The 23469-nt window shown below is 40.4% G+C and overlaps 2 protein-coding genes across 4 annotated transcripts; both read left to right on the top strand.

Annotated features, from left to right (window-relative positions):
* Positions 1-8590: 8590 nt before the first annotated feature.
* Positions 8591-13546, top strand: glrx2 (glutaredoxin 2). 3 transcript variants are annotated; one of them, XM_020637274.3, is made up of 4 exons: positions 8591-8675; positions 10177-10243; positions 11365-11541; positions 12778-13546. In XM_020637274.3, the coding sequence occupies exons 2-4, from the start codon at positions 10178-10180 to the stop codon at positions 12940-12942; spliced, it is 408 nt and encodes a 135-aa protein (XP_020492930.2). In that variant the 5' UTR covers positions 8591-8675; position 10177; the 3' UTR covers positions 12943-13546. The 3 variants fall into 3 exon arrangements, with proteins under 3 accessions (XP_020492930.2, XP_020492928.2, XP_065811737.1); XM_020637272.3 differs by having other exon boundaries at positions 8596-8824; XM_065955665.1 differs by lacking the exon at positions 8591-8675 and adding an exon at positions 10001-10021.
* Positions 13547-14252: 706 nt separating this feature from the next.
* uchl5 (ubiquitin carboxyl-terminal hydrolase L5) lies at positions 14253-23251 on the top strand. The gene is made up of 11 exons (XM_020637271.3): positions 14253-14458; positions 14784-14847; positions 14949-15054; positions 17116-17241; positions 17913-17974; positions 18369-18499; positions 18702-18765; positions 19489-19591; positions 20950-21063; positions 21365-21463; positions 22815-23251. The coding sequence occupies exons 1-11, from the start codon at positions 14383-14385 to the stop codon at positions 22857-22859; spliced, it is 990 nt and encodes a 329-aa protein (XP_020492927.1). The 5' UTR covers positions 14253-14382; the 3' UTR covers positions 22860-23251.
* The last annotated feature ends 218 nt before the right edge of the window (positions 23252-23469 follow it).

The raw sequence follows: 23469 nt of genomic DNA, 5'->3' as shown, positions 1-23469 counted from the left end.
GTTGGTGTGGGGTTTTAAGCTTTAAACACTGTTTTTATATATTAGAATTTAGGTAAATTATAGCTCAGCTTTGGTATTACAGGTCCAATATTCAAGCTACCTACTGTTTTAAAGGATCACTATGTAACTCTGACACCTAGCGTTTAAAATTGGTACTGCAGTCCAAATTCAAAACATTCAAAACCACCCCCTCCTCCCTATAATCGATGTGCAAGCAGGCCGCTTGTTGCAAACACACTGAAGCTTCAGTGTTTAGCCAGCTCTGCATTGGTCTGTAAACCTTTCTGTGTTCTAACCTCTTTCCATTTTTCAAAAGCATCTCCAATATTGATCCTAGTTTGAGCACGTTTCTGCTCGTGGAGCTTATTAGAAACATGCAGTGGCTTTTTAGGTCGGGTACAATCACTTCTATCTGAACCAGTTCTCATGACCGCTTCCATCACTGCAACACCTGTTGGTTTGACCTGATAACTGGTCTCATATCTGGCAATCGAGGGGTGTCCAAAACAGCCGTGTGGGGGTGCCTTAAAACCGTCTACCTTCTCTGGGCCAAACAAATCCAGAGCATTCAGGACCAGAATCTAAAGTTAGAAGGAGGGCATACTGGCTGCTGCATTGTTGTCAGAGAAGCCAGCACTTCAACATTGCATGTTTCCCTAATGGCTGATCATATAGTAAGGACATGTAATGATTTAAATACCCCTTATGTGGTATCTTACTAACTTTCGGTGTATGGAACTAAAAACGGCCCCCCTGGACGAAAATCTGAAAAAGCTAAAGGAAATGAGACAGAAATGCTCTGTGGGGTATATTTAAAGGCAGAGTTTATATATAGTATATGTTTAGATATGGACAAATCTTATAGCACAGCTTTATTATTTAGCCTTAGGCTTGAAAAGGTCCTGACTAATCCATGGACGTCTCTCAACCTATTCTAGGACTCGGGATAAACCTTGGCCTTCATGACTGCAGCTAGTCCTGACTCTGCAGTTTTGTTAAAAACCCAGAGTCTGGCTGACCTCAGCTGTGTTCCTGACTGAAACTCACACGGAGTGAAAAATGACAGTGACACACACTTTACTTATCCGCATGATAAGTGTTATAGATTTTAGTGTTAGCTTATTGACGAACTGACTAAAAATGAGTTATTATGCACTTTGCCAATTGCCTGTTAAGCAGAAACTCCACAGCACTCAATCAATCTATGGCCAAGAGCTATATGCTTTGATCAATGGAGACTACAACTGAGATTTTTTTTTTTTATTTACCATCAAGCAGCATGGCCCGAAGCTAGTGCTAACTGTAGAGAAAACATAATCAAGTGCAGACGACAGGAGGAAGCAGACTCTCCACTTTCTGTCCTAAAAAGTCCAGATGACAGAAATAAAATGATGTGTGTTAAAAATAAAACAACTGAGGACTGTTTATTTCAAAGCATACAAAAATAAATAAAAGAAACACTTTATCTAGTTATTGTCTTTTAATTATAACTTTTGCTGCCCCTTGGCCAGGACTCCCTTGAAAAAGAGGTTTTTAATCTCAATGGGACTTTAATGGATAAATAAAGGTAAAATAAATAATTTTTAAAAAATTGTCAAATTACTGCTTGGAAAAGATTATTATAAGACAACAATGCATGATCCATCCATCCATCCCTATACCCATTCATCCATCCATCCATCCATCTTCCCATCCATCCAACCATCTACCCATCTATCCATCCATCCATCTTCCCATCCATCCAACCATCTACCCATCCATCCATCCATCTACCCATCCCATGTCTGATGATAGCAGGCTAAAAGCAAGTTGCCCCGGGCGTCCCTCTCCCCAGCAACATTTTCCAGCTCCTCGTGGGGGACCCCAAGGTGCTCCGAGGCCAGAAGGGAGCTCTGGGTCTACCCCAGGGTATCCTTCCAGTTGGACGTCCTCCTTTCAATGTGTAGGGGCAGCGGCTCCACTCCGAACTTCCTCCGGATGTCCAAGCTCCTCACCCAACCTTCAAGGCAGAGCCCAGCCATTCTCCGGATGAAACTCATTTTGCTCACTGGTATCCGCGTTCTCATTATTTTGGTCACTACTACAAAGATGCGTCACTGAATCAAAATGCCTCCCTAAAAAGAAAATGTAGGCTAAATACTTACATGCTAGTCAATCTAAGGAGCCAATCTGTGAATGCTTGTTAGACCCTCCATTGTTAAGAATGAATCACCACATGAGTCGTTACATTATTCTCCACAGAAAATATTGTAGAGTGATATTTAAGCTCTCCTCTTTGCACCCTCCTGGCTTATAAATGCTCCCTGTGTACCCTATCTGAGTATCAAGTATGGGAAGGCGATGTGACCGATGAATGACCTGAGAAGTGAAACTTTCCAGGTACGGGAGGGGAAGACACTCTGGGGAGCGAAAGCTGGATACAATTTAGTTGAGTCTGCATTTTAACTTTCGACTGATAGGACATATTTGGGGTTTCTAATATATGTGGTCACCACATCTAAATTACATCATAGTGGCATACGATTGATTTGTAATGATAAAATGCTGAGTGGGATATATTTCTCTCTGCTCTTGAACTATAGGATGGTTTGTTCCATAAAAAGAAGAGGGGTGTAAGACCCTTTTTTTTTCCAGAGAGGGATTTGTTGGAAGTCTTTGGCATGCCTGACTTTCCTTTTTTCTTGCATCTGACTCCAGACTCCACAAGAGATTTATTGTGTGTTTTGACTAATATTTCTCTTCTTACTGTATTTTTGACCATGCATTGATGACAATAACCAGAGCTGTCCCAACCCGAACATTATACTGCACCTCTTTTCTTTGTCTGTGTCCATGGTAACCACGGAGCAGCTAGTTTGATGTACATTTGTTTGTGTGTATTAATTTATCATGCAACTAGTCAAATACGTGTGTATTGTGTGATTCATTAGTACCATCTTGATGAATATGGACAAACACAGTTTTCAGATCACCAACCTGAGGCGGAGTCTTTGTGATGTTGTACTCTATCAGCACACATGTAGTGTCTCTTTTCCAATCAGATGTCATTGTATACGAACTTACTGTTTTATGAGCCACATCATGAGATAAACAAACTGAGAGTAACGGAGGACGATGTTGAAACTTCAAGTTTCAGTGAGGTAAAATTACAGATTTAATCAATGGAGTCTGGTGGCTCTGGAGAGTATAATAATTGAATGGTTTTAACAGCTGTTTCTGAACATTCAAAGTCATTTACTATCTTGAATAAACAGGTCTGTAGTCAACAAACAGATTGCTTCTGGCATCTGTTTTCAGCACAATGTTTATGCTGGAATAGGCTTTAATACGTATAAAGGACAGAAATTAGATAAACAAATGACGTCCAAGCATCACATTGTGATTTGTATCCAAAAAACAATGTTGAAACAGACAACACAGTGCCAACCACTCACCCCTCGTAGGCTGTCATTTGTCAAAGTGAGGCATCAGCGCCTCAAAGCCAATGCCAAGTGGCACTAATAGCTGCTCATTCTTTTCCAAAGACAAATTATCCTCAGCAAAAGACATTGAGTCAATCTTCTTTACAATCCTTCTGGTTCCTGAAAAGTGCTGCAAAATGTTCTATCATTATTAACATAAGGTTTCTCTTAAGGTGACCAGACTACATATCTACTTCCTTGTCATTCATAACAGTTAAAGATAAGTCAGTAGCTTTTGGCTTAAAAAAACATGAACACAAACCAAAAGTAATGCGACTCAATCATCAATTATGGGCTGTCTGCAGAGACTCAGGATTTTCATGTTTTGTTTTGGTAGACACTGATGTGTTTCCTCCAGCCAATGACAGCACACAGGTGATTTTAGGATACAAAAGTGATTCAGCGATTGGATGCCATTCAAACCGGCCAATATGAGGGACATGGTCATAGTGGCAAAAAAGAAAAAAGTGCTTTCACACTTGCAGAAAAATCCTGAAAAACACCTTATATTTCCAAGAGGAGCTGTATGTGTGAATGCAAACAGATATATTTTTCACTTTGACTTCACCCTGAGTTTCTCCTGCCAGACCCTTAGCTTTTTTTTTCTGCAGCAAGTCTGATTTGGCTCGTGAGAACTCAGCGGGATATTCTCCAGAGAATTCAGCTCGAGCCAATGGGACGAAGGATTGACGTTTATATACTGGAGTCAGTATAATCTCCGGAGTAGTCCTCCTGAAACGATCTAGATATTTTCAGGAGTGTTTGTGTGAAAACGGCTATAGTGAGGCGAAACGGCAGCCGGATAAAGCTCGGCATACACCGGTGGTTAGCTTAGTGTGCGATAGCTTGCAGTGACGGTGCAAGCAGTACACGTACACACTACGTCCTGCAGAGCCCTTCTGGGGAGCCCAGGAGGAGGAGCCCAGTTTGAATGTTGTGTTTACAAGCTGCAACGACCAATGAACAGACCCCACCTTGAACGCATGGTGGTTTTCTGATATGATAAATGGGTTTGTGCTGTTTAACACCATGTTGGATACTGCTTTATAGAAGGCTCTTGCATCATGTTACATACACGGGTGCAAACATCAGCAGACTGTACAGATCTTATAGTGGCGTTTCCACTAAATGCATCATAAATCAGATGGCACTCGGCAGGGAATATGTCCGCCTATTTATCAACAGATCCCAGTTCCACATGTCAGGATGCCATTGCAGCTTGAAATATTTCCCCATGCCTCATTACCAAACTGTTTAACATGAAGGAAGGTGCAAACGTTTTCCTCGCTGCGTCTAACATGGAACATAAAATATGTTTTATACATTCTTGTCACAGCCCCAAAGTCTGTCCAGTATTCGTTATTAGGTGGTTATGTCTAAACTAAAATGAGCGACATGCAGGAAAGGAACCACGGGTCAGATTTGAAACCAGCCGCCCACTTGGAGGACTAAAGCCTTTGTACATGGGGCCACCGGCGTCCCCAGGTGTGACCTTTTTAAAATGTTTACAGATTATCTTTCAAGTCCATGCATTTACTTCACTTCTCAACCTGTCCCAGTCTTTTAATTTGTTCATATATTGTCACCAACGTACAGCCACGGAGGAAAAGACTCTACAGCTGGATATTAAAGCTCCATGCAGCCTGGCTAAAAATGCTCTTCTAACACATGTATCGATGCTGTGAAGAGGTGTGTGAAGCCTCACACCTTTCCTCCTCCATCCGTCATAACATTTCTGGATTTGTGCCGGGATATTACCCACTCCAGGGCAGAGCGTTGGATCTCTTTGATGGTGTGAATCCATTCTGAAATGATGCATGTCTTGCTTGACTTTAAAAAAAGAAGGTATTTGAAGTGAAGCACTCCTGTGCTGCCTCATCAGATATCCTTAGATTTGTGATTGATTCCCCAGCCCGTGAGCCTATTCTGGTAACATGGTTAATGGGAAATAGTTACGTCTGAACTAATGCTTTTCCTCCTGCGTTTGAAGAGGGAGGGGAAACTAAACCCTTTGAGGATAAAGGAGGGAATAATCTGCATTTGAAGCAGCTCTGATGCCTGTGCTGTCAGAATAATGTTATCACTTCGCTTTCACTTCAGCACAGGTGAGGTGGTCTTTGCCTCTATTTTCAATATCAATATTATCCATACTTTATCCTGTCAGAATAGGGCACTAATCATGACTGAATAAATCTGTCAAGTATTTTTGTGTTGCCTTGTCATCCTTCATTATAGTAGTCCAAACGCCCGTCATCAATGCACTAAAGCAACGTGAAGCTAGTCCCTGCATGAGGAGCAGAACAATGTCTTCAAGCAAGAGAAAGTTGAACAGACATTGGATAGACTATATGTCTGGGATTGCATGTAGCCACTGTGTCACTTTTGAAGTGACCATATTTGGTCGACAGGGTGAATTCGGTGATGAGCTTTCAGTGTGGGCTAGTGCATGCAAGAGGTAGAGAAGGAGCAGGGAGACAGGGAGGCGTGATTGGTTCATTAGATTGGTACCTCGTGGCAGACATTGGTTGAAGTTTTTACAGGCTTACAACTGCTACAGATGATGGATTTTCTTTGTTCCTTTTTCAGAGCACATGAGTTATTAATGTCTGTCAGGACCTAAAGACAGTTTCAAACAAAATCTAAAAAGTGAACATGAGAAAATGACTAACCCTGCCTTTAAATTCATGAAAATCTATTACAGTTTTTCTCTGTCGCTTTGGTACATTTCTCGAATCATCCTGCGACAAGTGCATTTCTCAAAACAATTCGTACAAATAGCAAAACACCATGCAACACCTGCAAAAGCCAGTCTCTTGCTCAAAATCCTTAGTTCATCTCTCAAAAGTAAATATATGTGTCAATGAACATGTCAGTGCCATCAGAATGACAAGTCCTTGTGTCATTGTGTACGGATAAGACAGTCAAATTGCTTTGCTGGTGTTCTGATATAAACTATGGCTAAAGTTCTGATGACAATTATTGTAAATTGTAAGTTACACCTCAGTGTATGTGGGAGATTGATTGCAAGAGACTGGACAAGATTCACATTTACGCTTTTGCTGTTTGTACTGTTATTTGTTGACAGACCATGTCATTGCGATACAGAAAGGAAAAGACAGCACTGCATAGCACAAAGAACAAAACAAAAGTAGAAATGTGAACACAGGACAATCTCCTTAGGGAAAACTGTACATGCAGTGCTGTAGGAATTAGTAGTGCAGTCTTCCTACACCTCCTGACGTTCCTGTCTGTTGGGCCACACATTCTCATCCATATCACAACGAATATCTTCTCTTGCGATGCAGCGTGGAAAGAATCTTTTAGAGTGTCTTATCCAGCCTCTGCAGGCATCTGCTGTGATGTCATCACACGCTGCATCCATGGCAGCCAGAAGGGTCATCTGTGTTTGTGGCTGGCTCCATCAGCATCAGCATCCTGTTGTGGGTCGCAAACCATTGCCTGATGATGTTGGAGCGATGAAAACTGACATTGTCACTGTATAAAGTATAAAGTATACTTACTGTATATTATAAAATGCAAGTGGAATACTGTAATATTGTATGAAGCATTACAGAAAGTATACAGTATTACAGTACAGTGCCTATTGTTAGATTACATACCTGTTCTGTCGACGAAAAGTCTGAATGATTGAGGACACTGTTGTTTTCCAAACATTTGGCTGCACCCTTCGACCAGCCTCGGCCATTGTAAGCCCATGATTGAGAACTTGGTCGACAAGTGTGGCTCTTATCTCATCAGGAAAGCGCATATGTCCTCGGCCTCTTCTGCCTCTTCCTCTGTTTTGCCTCCCAGCGCCTTCGCCACGCAGCCTCACTCCTCTTCCTCTTCTTCTTCTCTCTGGCTGTTGACCCCGTCCAATTCCTTGTCCTTCCATTGTCAGACATTGTAACATTGTGTTGTGCTCCGGCTATATATATATATATATATATATATATATATATACTTACATGATGGTTCATGAGATGCACCTTTGAGCTAGTTCAGAAAACTGGTTGATCATTGGTTGATCTAATGCTTCACACATTTCCCTTCGTTAGAGAAAGTCAAGATTCACCTGGGAGCAATTTACCAATTCAGGACAGATTTAGAAAAAGTCTAATGGAAATGTATAGAAATATGCTTGACATATTATGACAACTTGTTCAACCATTTTGCATGTAAAGACTTGGGGGGGGGGGGGTGAGACTATTCAACAGAGACCCATTATAATACATTTTAATCAACATGACATAAGCAATTGATAATGTAGGAAACAGCAGAGAATTGTACATAATCATTTGCATGGATGTACCAAAGCATTTGCCACTTGTTCAACAGAAATGAGAAACTGCCTTTTTGATGTGCACAAGTGACACAATGATGTGAAGACTGAACAAGTAGTTTTGAGAATTTCCAATTCTGATCTGAGAAATGTACCAAAGCGACAGAGAAAAACTGTAATATCCTGCAGCTTTCTGCTTTAAAAACAGTTCCCCACGTTTCTGTTGTGGTTTCTTATTTATAGATTTCGCCTTTAGCCTTTAGCATGAAGTGTCATCATTCTTTTCTTTTTGTATTTATTTATTCAGAAAAAGTGACAACACAAAGCAACAAAATACCCCCAAAACCCAAAGACAGGCTAACAATAAGGAAAAGAAACACACTATACAAATGATCTACAACTTTAGAGCATTATGCATATAATTATATATACAGAATTACAGTAACATATATGGGTTTCCAAACATTTGTTTTCTCTGCTTTACTGTCATTAAGTGAATGCAAAGACCGAATATAGTGTTCTTTTGCTATATGTGAATGTAATATATATTTACCGTACAGAATTAATACATTAAAGATGAAGCATTTTTGCACAGTCCGTTACCCTCTCATTGTAATTTAAAAAATAAAAATAAAAATCCTCTATTTGAACATATGGAAGAAGTGCTCTTTAACCAAAATATGTGAACATACAAGTGATAAATACTTTCAAGATCAACTTTATTCCCACTTTTCTGAATCATAAAGTGTCTGGTCTTTGTTCAGATTGCAGACGTCAGAGCGTTACGTTCAAATTGCGGCTTGCGTCTCCTTGCGTCAGAAACTACTTCCGGTGGTCACGTAAAGGTAGGCACTCCAGATCTTGAGACTGTACTCTGCAGACGTAAACAGTACACATAAAGGGGGGAAAGCGGTCTTACATTAACAGCCAGGGTTGGTGTCTGACTTCAGATCTGTTTGTACACTAACCGCATGATTCACCTCGGTGTGCCGCTCGACTATTTTTTGGTTTTAAGTTCTTTTTTCTCCATGTTTGGTCGAGCAGGATGTCTTCCCAGGGTGGCATGGACCGGCTGCCGAAGGTCATTCTCGCTCGCTTTACTAAAAAAACAAATGAGGCTAAGCTGGCTGATTTAATGAATTTATCACAGCTCATTATGAAAATAGTGTGTGGTTAATTTTTTACAAACAATACAACATCGCTTGAGGTCCACAGAAGTTGGAAGAGAATAGGTTACGTGAGCCTGCATGCTAAGCTTACCATGCCGTACAGAATCGTGTAGAAGAAATACATAATTATACTTTAATCTTTATTTTTAAGCTCTTTTCTGATCGCAAAAGTCATCTTTCACACACTTTTACGAATCATTGGGATCATGAGACAAATTCGGCATGCCTGCTATCTGACAACTTCTGAGTTTTGCGCAAGAAAAATCACTTTTTATCATCAGTGTTCACGTTGTTGTCGCGCCGGTCGCTGACGTCACCGGTACTCTCTTCCACCACAGAACAGCACTGAGTGTAAATACGTTATGTGCCTTATTTTTCAGTCTCCATAGGGTATACCCACTTATAAATCTCCTTTGATTCCCACCATTGATTGATTGACAATATCCGTGGTATGCTGCAATTTTATTTCCTAGGATGGTGAAGGGAAGACTGTACTGTGTCTCTAATTGGCTCATATGCACAACTAAATATACAAAAGGAGTCTTGCATGTCACTGTTTATAACAGAGGTAGATTATCCTCTGCTGGACGGGCCACTTAAAAAAAAAAAAAAACAAGAGTAGCCTACCCACTTCTTCAGGCACCACAACACCACTGGTTATCTGATAGAAGTACTGGAAGGTGTATTGTGTTTGAACCTGTTTATACAGTCTGTGATACAAGCTGAATTTACAGTAAGGTTTTCACAGTTCGTTTAACATCCATCACCATATTTTTTTTCATGATCACATTGTCGTGCCGTCTTAAAACTGCAGGATTTTAAAGGGAGTTTTGTCACCAACCATCATACGATCTGAGCTAATTACCAGTGCCAGTGAAGGGCATTTGTACTACTAATCCTGGATTACCTAGCACATGGGCTTTACTGCGATTGTAGATCAGGCGTTACCGGAACAAAACAGTGATTTACACGAGAGAAAAATCTGAATCTAGATCTGTAACAATGCGCGTTTGTTTTGTAAGACCACATGTCTTCCTTCTGTTACATACTTTGTTGCTGATTATCGGCCTTCAACTCGTCTCTTCCAGAAGTATCTTCCCGTTTTTAAGGTTATCATAATACGACTGTGGTGGACATACTCTGTTGTGCTAATCCATGCAGTGTGTGATTGTTAAACTCAAGCAGGTTATTATCTAAAACAGTTGACCTAATGCCTTCAAAGTCATCTTAAAGCTTGTGCCATGTTGTGCTCTGTTCTTTTCAGAATGGGGAATTTAACATCCTCTTCCACTGCGGGTCTGTCCAGCACAGCCTGTGCACGGTATCTTCAGGTTAGTAGATATCTTTTTTTAAGTTTTTTTTTTTTTTTTTTTCACTTTTGGTACAGTAGTGTACTCTGGCTCTCTCTCCACTTTTATGTCTTTAGGATAGGATAGTACTTTATTGATCCCCAGAGGGGAAATTCGGGCATTGCAGCAGCACAGACAAGAAGGTCATACAAAATACACATTAAACAGAATAGATAAGATAAACAAAAATAGGGGGGTATATACAAGTACAAAATGAATGATGAAGTTAACTATGCAGGGAATGGAGACAGTATGTGCAGGGAATGGCATTTATTATATATGTTTATAATTAATAGCAATACAATACAAACTTCTGCAGATGCATCTCCAAATATTGATGCTCTGATGTTTCCTACAGTCCGTCACCATTCTTTGATTTAGTCTAGAATTATTATTTATTTTTTTTTGCATCTTTGTTTTATGTTCTCAGATACTTCCACATGTTTTTTGTGTTTTTCTGTACGTTGTGATTTGATTTATTTGATTGATTGATCAAGGGACAGTGTGCAATGATTTTGATCATTTATACAAAGAAAAATGAATAGATGGTTGCACCAGATTTAGCGAGTCGCTGATTTCCATCTGTAGTCGTCACATGAAAGGAACGCAAGACAAACCATGAAGCTCCACTCAACAGAGGACAATAAAGAAACACACCTGACAACATTTCAAAAATAAAATGATGTGAAGACTTTGTAACAATGTATATCCTGCTCACCCAAAAATCACATCTGTAACTCTATCCATTCAACTATTACCAAAGGCCATGCCAGACGAGGCCCTATAATATAATATCATAAATGTAGTGCTAAGTTATACTGGTTGTAAATGCTGGTTATGGCAAGTGTAACCAGTGTGTATTTTGAGTTGTTGAAGGTTACATGTGAAAGTACATTTTATGAAATGTGTGATTTAGGATGTAATTTTGTCCCAGATGATGAATGCATCAACTTAACAATTTTCATACAGTCTAAAATATAGCCATAAAATAAATGCAAAGTCATTGTTCCTCTTGCCTTTGCCCAGAAACACACTGTAGCCCACAGTCTGTTTAAGTGCTCCACTGATATTAACATAACTGGTTTGTTTGATTGATCTTTCAGGAGATGGTGTCTCAGAACTGTGTTGTGATATTTTCAAAGACCACCTGTCCTTATTGCAAAATGGCCAAGAACGTCTTCAATGAAATCGGTGCGACCTACAAAGTGGTCGAGCTGGACGAGCACAATGACGGGAGGAGTCTGCAAGAGGCCTTGGCTCAGATGACTGGTGCCAGAACGGTAAGACTTTATTTGTTCGGTAAGACTTTATTTGTTCGCTCGTGATGTATTTTAGGACGCTGAATGAAAGTGACTTCTCTGCCGCTTACTTTAGCGTCTGTTAAAAAAAAAAAAAAAAAAAAAAAAGAATCAAGTCAAGCATATTGGACAGCTAGTTTGCCTTGGCAGCACTAACAAAAACTTACATTCAGATTTATTATTATTAGATCAAACAAATAAAGTCACCTGAGCTTAAGCCAAGAGCCATGACTTTATCTGGACTCACAATAACTGAATGTTAGTCTTGATGAAGCTCAGAACAATTTGAACCTTTTTCATGACTTTAATATAACTTAGTATACACAGTGTCATCAAGTGACTTATATGAAGTTGTTTTTCTTTTTACTGCAGACTCCTCTTTTTTCATACTCCTTAGTTGTGAATGAGATATAAGATAAAATAGGCACAGGTCAATCGTAAATGTATATTTATCATGAAATGATGTTTACAATTGGTAAGAAATAAAATCTTGCTTGAGCCTTTTAAAATGTAGTTTCACAATGGAGATGCAAAATCTGATTTGTTAAAAGTCACTCAAAACAAACTCAGGAAGACTTTTTTTTTTTTTTTTTTTTTTTTTACCTTGTTCACAGACTGTAAAGGCTTTCTTTTACACTTGCAGAAAACTCCTGATATTTGCAGGAGGAGCTGTATGTGTTAATGCAAAACAGCCAAATTGTTCACTCAGACTTCACCTGCCAGACTCCTGTTGTTTTTTTGAAGTCCGAGTGAGATGATGTGAGAACGCAGGATATTATCCCGAGAATTCACCTCGAGCCAATGGGAGGGGGGAATGACGTTTATATACTGTGACTGCTGCACAGTGTGCGACCACTACAATCTCAGTGCACGTATCAGTATGTTGTTCTCGACCCTTTTTGTTGATAGTGTCATTCTGTTGAACCACACAGAGCAATGATAAAAAGGCAAATATTCTCATTGTAGCATCGTATAGCAGACTCTGTTGCTTTGTCTGCGCCTTTTCCTCCAGAGCAGAGAAAACGACTTGTGTAAAATAAGTGGACATCATCTGTTGCAAAGTACTGACCCTACTTCTCTGTGGACTTAATCCATCACTCTAAAGAGTTGATGGTCTCAGTGGGTGATGATAGGATGACCACGTTTGATTATTTTGTTTTGTTTTAAGAACAACATATTATTTCGTGCTTAAGGTCTGATATGACTTCTTTGTTTCAGGTGCCAAGAGTCTTCGTTAACGGAAACTGCATTGGGGGCGGCTCTGACACCAAACAGCTCCATCAGCAGGGAAAGCTGCGGCCCCTGATTGAACAGTGTGCACCCTGCTGTGCTGGGAGCGGCTCCGAAGGCTCGGGCAGCGGACAGTCCGAGTCCACCAAATGACTAACCGTTCTTGTCCTAGTTTTCAATCCTGTATTTATCAAATGTATGCTTGATCTTGTGATACAAGTTGTACAGTGCTTTAGCCTGACTATGTTATTTATTTGTCAAAGTGCATTGGCTACATGATGGAAGGATAAATTCACATTTTTGTCCAGGGATGTACAGAATTGTTATTAAAGTTGCCCTCTTTTAAACAAAACCTGAATAGTTGAAACTGCTTTTCATATTCTCTGCGCAGTGTTGTTTTGTTAAAGATGTTTTTTTTTTACAGTCATACAAAGCGTGACGTCGGAAACCATCAAACATCCATCACCATGGGAACAAGATCAAGCCATTCAGTATCACCACTTAAACGTCAAATTCATTTTGACTTGCTTGTGGAAGCCTTTCTATGTTAATGTGTCCGATTATATCAGTAGCCTGCCTCCAAGTTTATGTGACATTACTTTACATAGCATGTTTCAACAGGAAGTTACGTTGTTTATCATGATGCTGGTCAGTATTAAGACGATATATAAGCTGACATGTATAAAAAACACAAAAACTCTTGTTTTCCTTATGAATGTGTATTTTATACTTAATAAATATGAATGAAGTACCATCATCAGCCTCCCACATTGTGCTTTTCTTTTTTAAACAACTAAAGGGTGCGTCATTATTAATTCATCTCCTCTTGTAAGGGCGGGGTGGAGATTGAAACAAGATCATAAGAGCAATTCTTCAGTACTAAGTTACCCTTTTTTTAAGTTTTTCCCTTTCAAAGCTACACATTTCATATTTTAAAGTAAAATGGAAGAAACAAAGGATCAGATTTACGTCTGTTGTGAAATGTGTGCCGCGATCGACGGTGTACGCTGCGAGTTAAAACGCGCGCACCCTCACATTAAACATTGCACCACATCCCTCCCTGCGTTCAGGTGCTCCTCGGATAATCGGAACATTCCATTTATAAATTAATTAATGCAGCTATGGTTAGTTCTGGAGCGTTAAATCGTTATGCGGGAACAAAAATGGTACTATCATTAAATGGTTTGTGTATGTTATTGCTTAGAACTCATATTTGCTATTACTGTTGCCCAGCAAAGGACATTTAGAACATTTGACCGCAATAAAAAGCTAAAAATGTAAATACAAATCGTGATATTTTTCCAACAATGAAGCCAACATCATAATCTGCCCACACAACATATTTGTGTAATATCATGTTAAGCTGTTGGTGTGACTCAAAACGAGTCTAACATTTGAACTTCCCAGTAGAAAACTATTTATTTTCCAATTATTCCGACAGCCACGCGAACGCAGAGACTGTGACGTCACTCCTGAGCTTCACAGAAATCAGAGAGTAGCGGCTGCGCGGCTAAGCTAGCATATTAGCATCTTGTTTACGTGCACAGTAAATTGAATTAACTACATTGTGTTAAAAAAAATAAATTAAATAAAATGGCTGGAAGTGCAGGAGAGTGGTGTCTGATGGAGAGTGACCCCGGCGTGTTCACAGAACTGATTAAAGGTTTCGGTAGGTAGCTGTGATTGAGTGTAACGTGGCTATGTGCTAGTTAGCTAGCTTTGCTAAAAAAAAAAAACGAGCGTCAACCTCCACATTGACGATATGCACATGGGGGGAAAAAATGTTTTAATATTCAGTTTATTAACAGGCTTTGTTCCCTAAATGCTGAGCTCTTTTGTTAAAAAAATGTGCATGTGGTAATTGGCCAGCCTGAGCAAGTTGAATTAAGCAAGCTAACATGGCTAGCATTACTCAGCGTTGGAAAACAAATCGTCCCTCATGAGAGGAGACAGAAGATGTTGTGACATGTTGTTGTCTTTCCACGTGTTGTCAGGATGCAAAGGTTCACAGGTGGAGGAGATATGGAGCATGGAGCCGGAGAACTTCGACAATTTGAAGTAGGGAGATGGGGGGGGGGGGGGAGTCCACATTTGTCAGGTCTTCATTCTTCATGTTTACATCTCTGAATATTTCACTGAATGCACCTGTTCTGCTCCAGACCAGTTCATGGGCTGATTTTCCTCTTCAAGTGGCAGCCAGGTGAAGAGCCAGCGGGGTCAATCGTCCAGGATTCACGGCTGGATCACATCTTCTTTGCAAAACAGGTACGCTTCTTAAAAAAATAAAAATAAATAAAACGTGGACACATCAGTCTTTGAATGTTTCTGCACATCTCATTTCATGTGTCCTTTTATTGCATGAGATTTTCACCCTTGAACTTTGCAATTGGTATGTTTAATTGTTAATAACATACATTTTTTATGTAGTTGACCTACAATAGGGATAAGACATGGTTCCAAAAAGTTATTAAACATTGAAATATGACTGCTTTGGTTTGCTTTGAGGTATAAACAACTTGGGCATCGAACATCTGTCTGCCTTTTGGATTGCTCTTGTTGCAAATCAGCACGTGCGATGTCTCGGGCCCTAGCCCTTCATCAGACATGAACAAGTGAGGAGACACACCTCCATATGTACACTCCTCTAGGGTTACCTGACAGGTCATGACGGGTCAATTTTACATGCAAGTACATAGCGACTTCTTCCCCTGATGATCCAGTCGTGTGATTCAAGGTGTTCAGGTAATGCAGGCCTTTACCTGCTGGATATGTTTTACTGTGCTGTTTCTATTCATAGGTCTTTTATCCAATTTCTATGTTTGTTGTCATTGTATCACATGACCTGTCAGGTGACCACAGGGGTTTTACACATGGAGTTGTCTCCTCATTTGTTCACGTCTGATAAACTGTCATGGCCTGAAAGGGCACATGTGGTGATAAACTAGTACCTAGTACTTAAAGATTTGGAACAGTGAGAAGCCCAAAGATGACTTCCAGATTGTGAAACTGGAATATTTGGAAAAGTGAAAAGGGGGAGGAATTCTTAAGCAAGGTCCTGTATCTGTCTGTTCCCAAGAAAGGCTCATGGTCAAAAGTAACACTCGATGTATTGTTTGCTCATGACTGGTGCATCAGATTATTTCTGCAGTGACCAGAACTCAATAGAAACTCGAGCGTAAATGCAACCCCTTATTATCTAGAGTGCAGAGTTGTTCAGCCAAATTGGATAATGAAGATAATGAAAAGCTTTGCTTCTTAATTGTCTGACAGCCCACATCAAAGTGTAGAGATGCTTCTCTTCATAGAGAGAGCGAGAGAGAGTGTTGGATTCGAATCTGGGCTGCCAGCTTGGAGGACTAGCCTCCATACAGCAGGGCTCCAGAGTGCGACCAATTTTTGTTGCACATGCGACCAAAATTTTTAAGAGTGCGACTAACATTTTTCTAGGTCGCACTGGTGCACCTGACGCTGCCCGGGTGAAAACATAGATTTCTTTCGCAAGAGCATCATCTCTCTTTGTTCTCCTGTGACCGAACTCACACTCGTGGTAGGATCATGTCGTGGTCTAAACCAATAAGAGACAGAGCTCGGGCGGGTCTTTGCCTCTGATTGGCTGTGGTCCTGTTCACTGCTCTAAGTCGTGTGTGTTTAAAAATTGCGAGCGACCTGAGCGCCAGAGTAGCCTGAAAAAAAAAGTCAGTGACAAAGTTAGATTACGATATTGCGGACACGTAGAAGAACGGACTGCCAGACTCATCAAAAGTCATTTAACTGAGTTTACTGAGTTGAAGAATGTGCACTCCACACGGAGCTGATCAGACTGCAAGTGATCCACGCTGAAGGATAAGATGTCTGCAAAATTAGTCCGGCCCACTTGAGGTCTCATTTGAACAAATCCGGCCCCCGACCCAATAGGACTTTAACACCCTTGCTCTACACCTTTATTCTTGTTTAAAAATCATTCACATTATATGAAAGTTATGGAGAGCGATTTAAAAAGGTGACCTTATGGTGTTAAAGGCAATGCAATGAAAAATTTGGGTGCACCTAAAAAAGTTAGGCGCCCCAGTGCAACCAATTCAAACAGTAAGTCTGGAGCCCTGTACATGGTATTGTAATCACTATGAAAGTCAACCCTACCTTATTGAAAGCTTCATCACCTGAGCATTAGCACCCGTTGGAACTCACAAGTCCTAATCATACGATTACCAAGTGGTTACTTTGAAATACATGTCATGCATCGATAAATGTTCTCTATTATCTGTCCTATAACTATTGTGTGTGTGTGTGTGTGTGTCTTTTTTTTTTTTGTCTGTGTGTTTTCAGGTCATTAATAATGCCTGTGCCACTCAGGCGATAGTCAGCGTTCTGCTCAACTGCTCCCATTCGGACATGCTGCTCGGAGACACGCTGACAGAGTTCAGAGAGTTCTCACAGAGTTTTGACGCTGCTGTAAGTTCATGGTGTTTTATCTCTAATCCAAAGAGCTTTTTCTCAGGTCGGTTCTTTTAATTGTTTGCATTACTTTAGAAATTTAGTCGTCTCTCCATATTTTCTCAGTGGATCTGTCGTATCATAATGCGGGAAGTTCCCTCTCTAAACTAAAGGGACACCCGCATTTTTCTAGTGAACTGAATGCAGTTATAAATTATTCAGTGCTCCTTTCTAAAAATAGCGTCAGAACAGCTCCCCCTCTGCGAGCTGTAATTTATTACACTCCAAGCGTTAGTCATTTTCTCCTTCCATTTCTTAACACTGACAGTTTGATCCTCTCACCTTCATCATGACTCTGTTGTCTTTCCCAAAAATAATCCAAAGAAGGAATCTGAACTGATATCATGATTCTCTACTCCTTCTTTGTTTTATAAGAAGTATAAATTGACACTAACAGATCTTTTTGCAGTGAAAAATGTCTTTAAAGTATCTCCAGAAATGGTCACAGCCAAGAGGGAGAAACAAGCAGTATTTAAAGGCCCAGTACTATAATTAAAAGACTCATTGTGGATTCATTACTCGTAACTTCAAAAAAAAGGAATGCATATTTAGTTCCATCCTGCTGCATCTGGGAGGCCAGGGTTATACAGTCAGCATTATAATCCTAATCTCCCCCCCTCTCTCTTCAGATGAAAGGTTTGGCTCTTAGCAACTCTGAAGTGATCCGACAAGTTCACAACAGCTTTGCCAGGTAAGCTCCCTGCTCATATCATATCCAGATGGAGAGGCTCCGTTTGATTGGCTTCCTGTTTATTTTTAGCTTCTCATTCCCGCCCCATTGAGAGGCGTTTGACCCATAATGCACCAGTCTGCTTTTGTGAAACTTGACAAATGTGAGGCCGGTTCATTTGGGGGGGGGGTCACGTCCAGAATGTCCAGATTCTGTTATTCAGCCGACAACTGGATACACACATTTATAAATGTGTAGTGATTGTCAGTGATTACAAAAATGTACCCCAGCATCCTGCTTTTTTTTTTTTTTTTTTTTAATAAGATGAAACACTGGCCTCTGTCTTTTTATGTGATCTGCATAAATGTGCTTTTGGATTAAGAATCAAATACAAATGCGTTTTTTCTCTTTTCAGACAGCAAATGTTTGAATTTGACGCCAAGTCGTCAGCTAAGGACGAGGATGCCTTTCACTTTGTCAGCTATGTTCCTGTAAACGGTAGACTATACGAGCTGGATGGACTTCGAGAGGGACCAATTGACCTGGGTAAGATGGAAATTTGTTTCGAAATGCGTGCGTGCGTGTGTGTTTTTGGGTCCAGCACTGCACAACTGAATTTAGTCTGATTGGCCACGGCCCATTCCCCCCTAAATCTGTCTGTTTGATGAGATGTACAGTGTGACCTTATTCTCTGTGTATATATGGACACCTGCAGTGTTGTTTATTCAGGTCTGTGTGTTTCCCCCAGGTGCATGTAACCAGGACGACTGGATCAGCGCAGTTCGCCCAGTGATTGAGAAAAGAATACAGAAGTGAGTATCGTCGCACATTTTATTTTCGCTACATTTTAGGGTAGTCCATCCAGGACATGACTTTAAAGGTCTTGTATTTTACTCTTTTCCAGTGTTTTAAGTTAAGTTTTTGATCTACCGTATATCATCTCCTCTTCTGTGCTTCTCTTTGAAGCGGGAGGGGAGAGAAGGCCATTTTTGGCCGAGCAGTAGGCTTCAAAAATGTGCATCGTATTGTTCCAGAGGAAGAAATCGGCAACGAAATGAGCTGAGATAATGCTAAAGTGAAGACTTAAATGCTCTGCCACCACAGGTCCCTGGCATTATCTTGGGGGACTCTGTGGGTTTATACAGGGGCGTCATGAAATCCAACAACTGGGAACCTCTCCTCCTAATTTTTCACTTTTTGGATGGAAGCGTCACAATCTTTCAGAAGTCCTTATTGCTCAATTACAGCCAATAATTAGGGATCATAACGGTTTGCCTTCCTCCATGGGTTGACCGTTTTGATGATCTTAAATTCTTCAGATGGCGTCTAGACCGTAACTCATGAAAATCAGCTTTTGCATGATAAGACACACACACTCTTTTTATAATCTCATGCTTCTCATCAGCATTTCTCACTTTCTGATGTGTTAATGCAAAGAATATAGTTCTCAGTAAGAAGGTGTACTCTTTTGACAGCCTATCACTCTGCAGGTGTATACATTTTGAACTGGATAAAACTGTCGTTTCTCTCTTCAGGTACAGCGAAGGAGAGATCCGGTTCAACCTAATGGCCATCGTGTCAGACAGAAAGATGATATACGAGAGGAAAATCGCCGAGCTTCAGACCCAGCTCACCGAGGTGAGTGGCAACCAAAGAGCTGAATCGCGAGCAGACGTGAGAAAGAATAATGTATTCTTTCACTTTCTGCTGCGAGGCTACATGAGAAATTCATCAGCTGTCAGCTTTTCAAGAGTTAGAGATCTTAACTGTGCTTGTGTTCGGATGGGAAAGAGAAACAGAGCTTTGTTTCTGTTTTGTGTGCCTAACCACCAAGCTGTTTGTCATTTTTCCACATGTACAATATTTATCTTTACGATTTAAGCTTATTATTTCAGAATTTAGCTTTTTGCAGTGAATACAGACTCACTTGGCATCCTGCTAATCTTGGTATCCAAATGGGTCGGAACGTGATGCTAGCCAAAGCTAACCCTCCGTGTTGCACCCTTTTTTTTTATTTTTATTTTTTTAGTTTGAGTTTATTGCACCTGATGTCACACCACTCATGGTGGAGTGCTGTCAGTGAAAGTGCTCTGCTGCACCTGGAAAGAAATACAACAAAAAGTAGCCCTATTCGGATAAATATCGGTTCAAGCCCCGATATTTACGCCCCTGTGACGATCCGCCTTCAATCTGAATGAGGTGGAGGCCACACAAAGTGATCCCGCTCCCTGTACCGTCTTCTGAGGTAGTAACCGAGACGAGACGGTATCAGCTGAGCCAGCCAGGGGAGAGCAGCGTTGTGTGTGCGTGCATGTCTGACTGCGTGTGTATGTTTAGTTCCTAATGTGCAGTGTGAATTTACAGACTGGGGCAACAATATTACGCCGTGTTGGAATCAACATGAACGTACAAAGATGTGATGACAGCTGAGCTTCGTAACGACACCTTTGCGATAAAAGCAGTGTGAAAAAGGGTGATACATGGGGATTACACCCGAGGAGCACATCCTCATTTCTGCTCAGCAGAGTTCAACATTTCAACCACTAGAGGTCAGCAGAAAACAATATCTAAGGTTGATGTTGTGGAGGGGAAAAAACAAGCCAACAATATGTAACCTCGTCCTTTAGATTGACTGTAGTCATGCATAGTTATTGCTCGTCAGACTCACTCGTATATGATATCCTAAAAATCTCTAAACAGGCTGCACACTACGTATAACAAACCCTCAGATGAAATCAACATTTGAATAATGTGAGGAGATTTTAATGAACACAAGAATACTCATCACCAGTTGTCCACTGCTCGAGTGTGAGGCTGTGACTGATGATTACTGTACTGATTAATCTGTTGATTATTTTTGGATCAGTCATAAATTTAATTCTATAAATATAAGAAAGTTGTGACAAATGCATATCACAGTCGTAGCAATGCCAGTGCGACATCTCTCAATGAGAAGGTTATGAAGAGTCCTGTGTTTTCTCTTCTGCTCCTCCCAGGACGAGCCGATGGACACGGACCAGAGCAGCACGTTCCTCAGCTCCATCCAGTCAGAAATTGCCAAGTACCAGCTCCTTATCGAAGAGGAAAACCAGAAACTTAAAAGATATAAGGTGGGTTTCTCATCACCTACACACTGGCTACATTCTCATGATGTTTTTATGTGACACTAACTAGGATATATGTACAGGGGAATGGCCAACAAGGCACTGTGTATTTGTTTTTCTTGGGAGAAAAATTTATTTTTCATCGCCATAAAACACTTTTTTACAACAGAGGCTTTGTTTACTGCAGCGTTCCCAGCCAGCCTTAAACAATGTAACCACTCGGCTCTTTTTCATTTCATCCTCACATATCAAATCATCTCCACTTTCCTCTCACTTGTGGGGTGTTTTTTCTTCTCTTTGCTCACAGATTGAAAACATTCGGCGAAAGCACAACTACCTTCCTTTCATCATGGAGCTGCTGAAGACGCTGGCAGAGTACCAGCAGTTAATACCTTTGGTGGAGAAGGTATTTTATTTTTTTCACAACGCTGCGTTTGTTCGGCACAAGTCTGGGAAGTAGGGCGATTAAAAATGATCTTGATAGATGAGGGCGATAAAATGTATGTTTAACAATCTAAACAAGGAAGAAGGTAGGCTCAAACACTTCCTCGTATGCCACATTTGAGCTAGGCATTTGTAGCATTGGATAGATGAAAGAGCCGGTCACACAGAAACAACTGCTAATTCATGAGCAGTTTTTTGTTTCTACTTAGAGTTCACTCTCATTTTACCTGAAAAAATAATATGTATTTATTTGCCAGGGAAGAAATTGCATCTTTTTATAATTTCTTTGGCATGTCATGGCAACCCTTCTGAGAGGATTTCAGTATTTTACACATTCTGAGACGTAGTCGGATAGCTCTCTTGATCACACACAAGCACACGTTCTTTTTAAGAGGTGTGGTGGCTGCTAAAAACAAGTACCGTAAAACTCCAAATAAAAGCTCATCCCATTTTAAGGCCCATTCCCTTTTACTTGCCTGGTGTTGCACGATGCATGTAGGGTTGAGATAGTTTGTGGCTCAGTTGGTAAAGTCGGTTGTCTCTCAATCAGAAGGAATTGCTCCTGCTGCGTTGTCAGGGATGTGTAAATATGTATAATTGGGATTAGTTATTATGGTGGTCACTTGACATAGCAGCCTCTACCATCAGTGTGTGAATGTGAAGGTGTGACCTGAGGTGTAAAAGCACTTTGAGGAGTCAGAAGACTAGATAAGCTCAAGGCCATTTACCATCAAAAATAAGGAGAAAAAGCAGCCAGACAAAAAGAAAAGAGATGAACTTTGACATTTGTCCAGGAAAGATAGAATAATGCTCGTATGTTTACAGACCATGAAGAAGTTCTGCATGCTGCTTTACAGCGAAAGATCAAATTAATCATTTATTTAATGTGTTTATTAATATACTCATTTTGTACACAGCTAAAACTTTCCGGTGTAAATTTACAATTCTAAAGTATTTCCCGCCTTAGCTGTGCACCAGTTGTGTTTGAACGTAATTTTAAAAAAAAACAAAAAAAAACCTGTCTGTTGTTGACTCGTGTCCCAAATAAAAGCCGGGTCATTTCATAGAAAGAGGTAAATAAATGCCTGGGCTATTAATAGAAGATTTACGGTACTTAAAAAAAAAGACTTTTAAACAATTCAGTTGTCTAAGAATTTATTTTAGTAAGTAGGTGTTAAAAAACAGAGTGTCAGGGTGTATTTTGTCCACTAGAGGGCAAAAATAGAACTTTGTTTTATTTATCACAGTTGTTTAATTTTGATAAATTGAGCCCATATTTAGATTCTAATTCCAACGTTGTTTTTTCTCCCCAGGCGAAGGAGAAACAGAGTGCCAAAAAAGCCCAGGAAGCCAAGTGAACAGCATCGCACACTTCATCAGAAAAGCCTCTAAACGCACCACACGCACACACACACACACACTCAGAACCACACAGCCCCTCTTTCATCACTGAGCCACATACAGACACGTCATCCGTCATTTGATATTAATGGCCGTGGATGGTCTGCAGCACTTCCTCACCGTGGCATCTCGTGAACCATCCACTCTTTAAGAACTGCACTGCAGGTGTAGCAGAGAGACTGTCCCACAAAAAGCTCTCTATGCGCGCGCGTGTGTGTGTGTCCATCTGCTCTAATGCATGATAGAAGAAAAGTCGTGCTCAAATTCTGTTCTGTCTTATTTTCATAATAAAATGTCTAGATGTTTGTGAAATCATGTTTTCATGGACAGATGATAAAACCCAACCAAAGTGTGTTATTCTTCTACAGACATCCAAACGCTCCTCACTGTTATAAACCCACTCAAGTCAGACATAGACGAAGGTCTTTGCTGCCACCTACTGGTAACAGAGAGGAAGTACAATCATGGCATTCTTAGGCTGTGACAAGATCTTTTAGACTTCTTTTTGTGAAGTGTAAATAAATGAGTAAAGCTGAAGTTTAGTAAGATGAATATGTGTCTGGATGC

The sequence above is a fragment of the Labrus bergylta genome, chromosome 6 (assembly GCF_963930695.1).
Source record: "Labrus bergylta chromosome 6, fLabBer1.1, whole genome shotgun sequence".
In the NCBI taxonomy this organism is placed as follows: domain Eukaryota; kingdom Metazoa; phylum Chordata; class Actinopteri; order Labriformes; family Labridae; genus Labrus; species Labrus bergylta.
The sequence above is the reverse complement of the archived record's forward strand: the minus strand, read 5'-3'. Positions and strand labels throughout refer to the sequence as shown.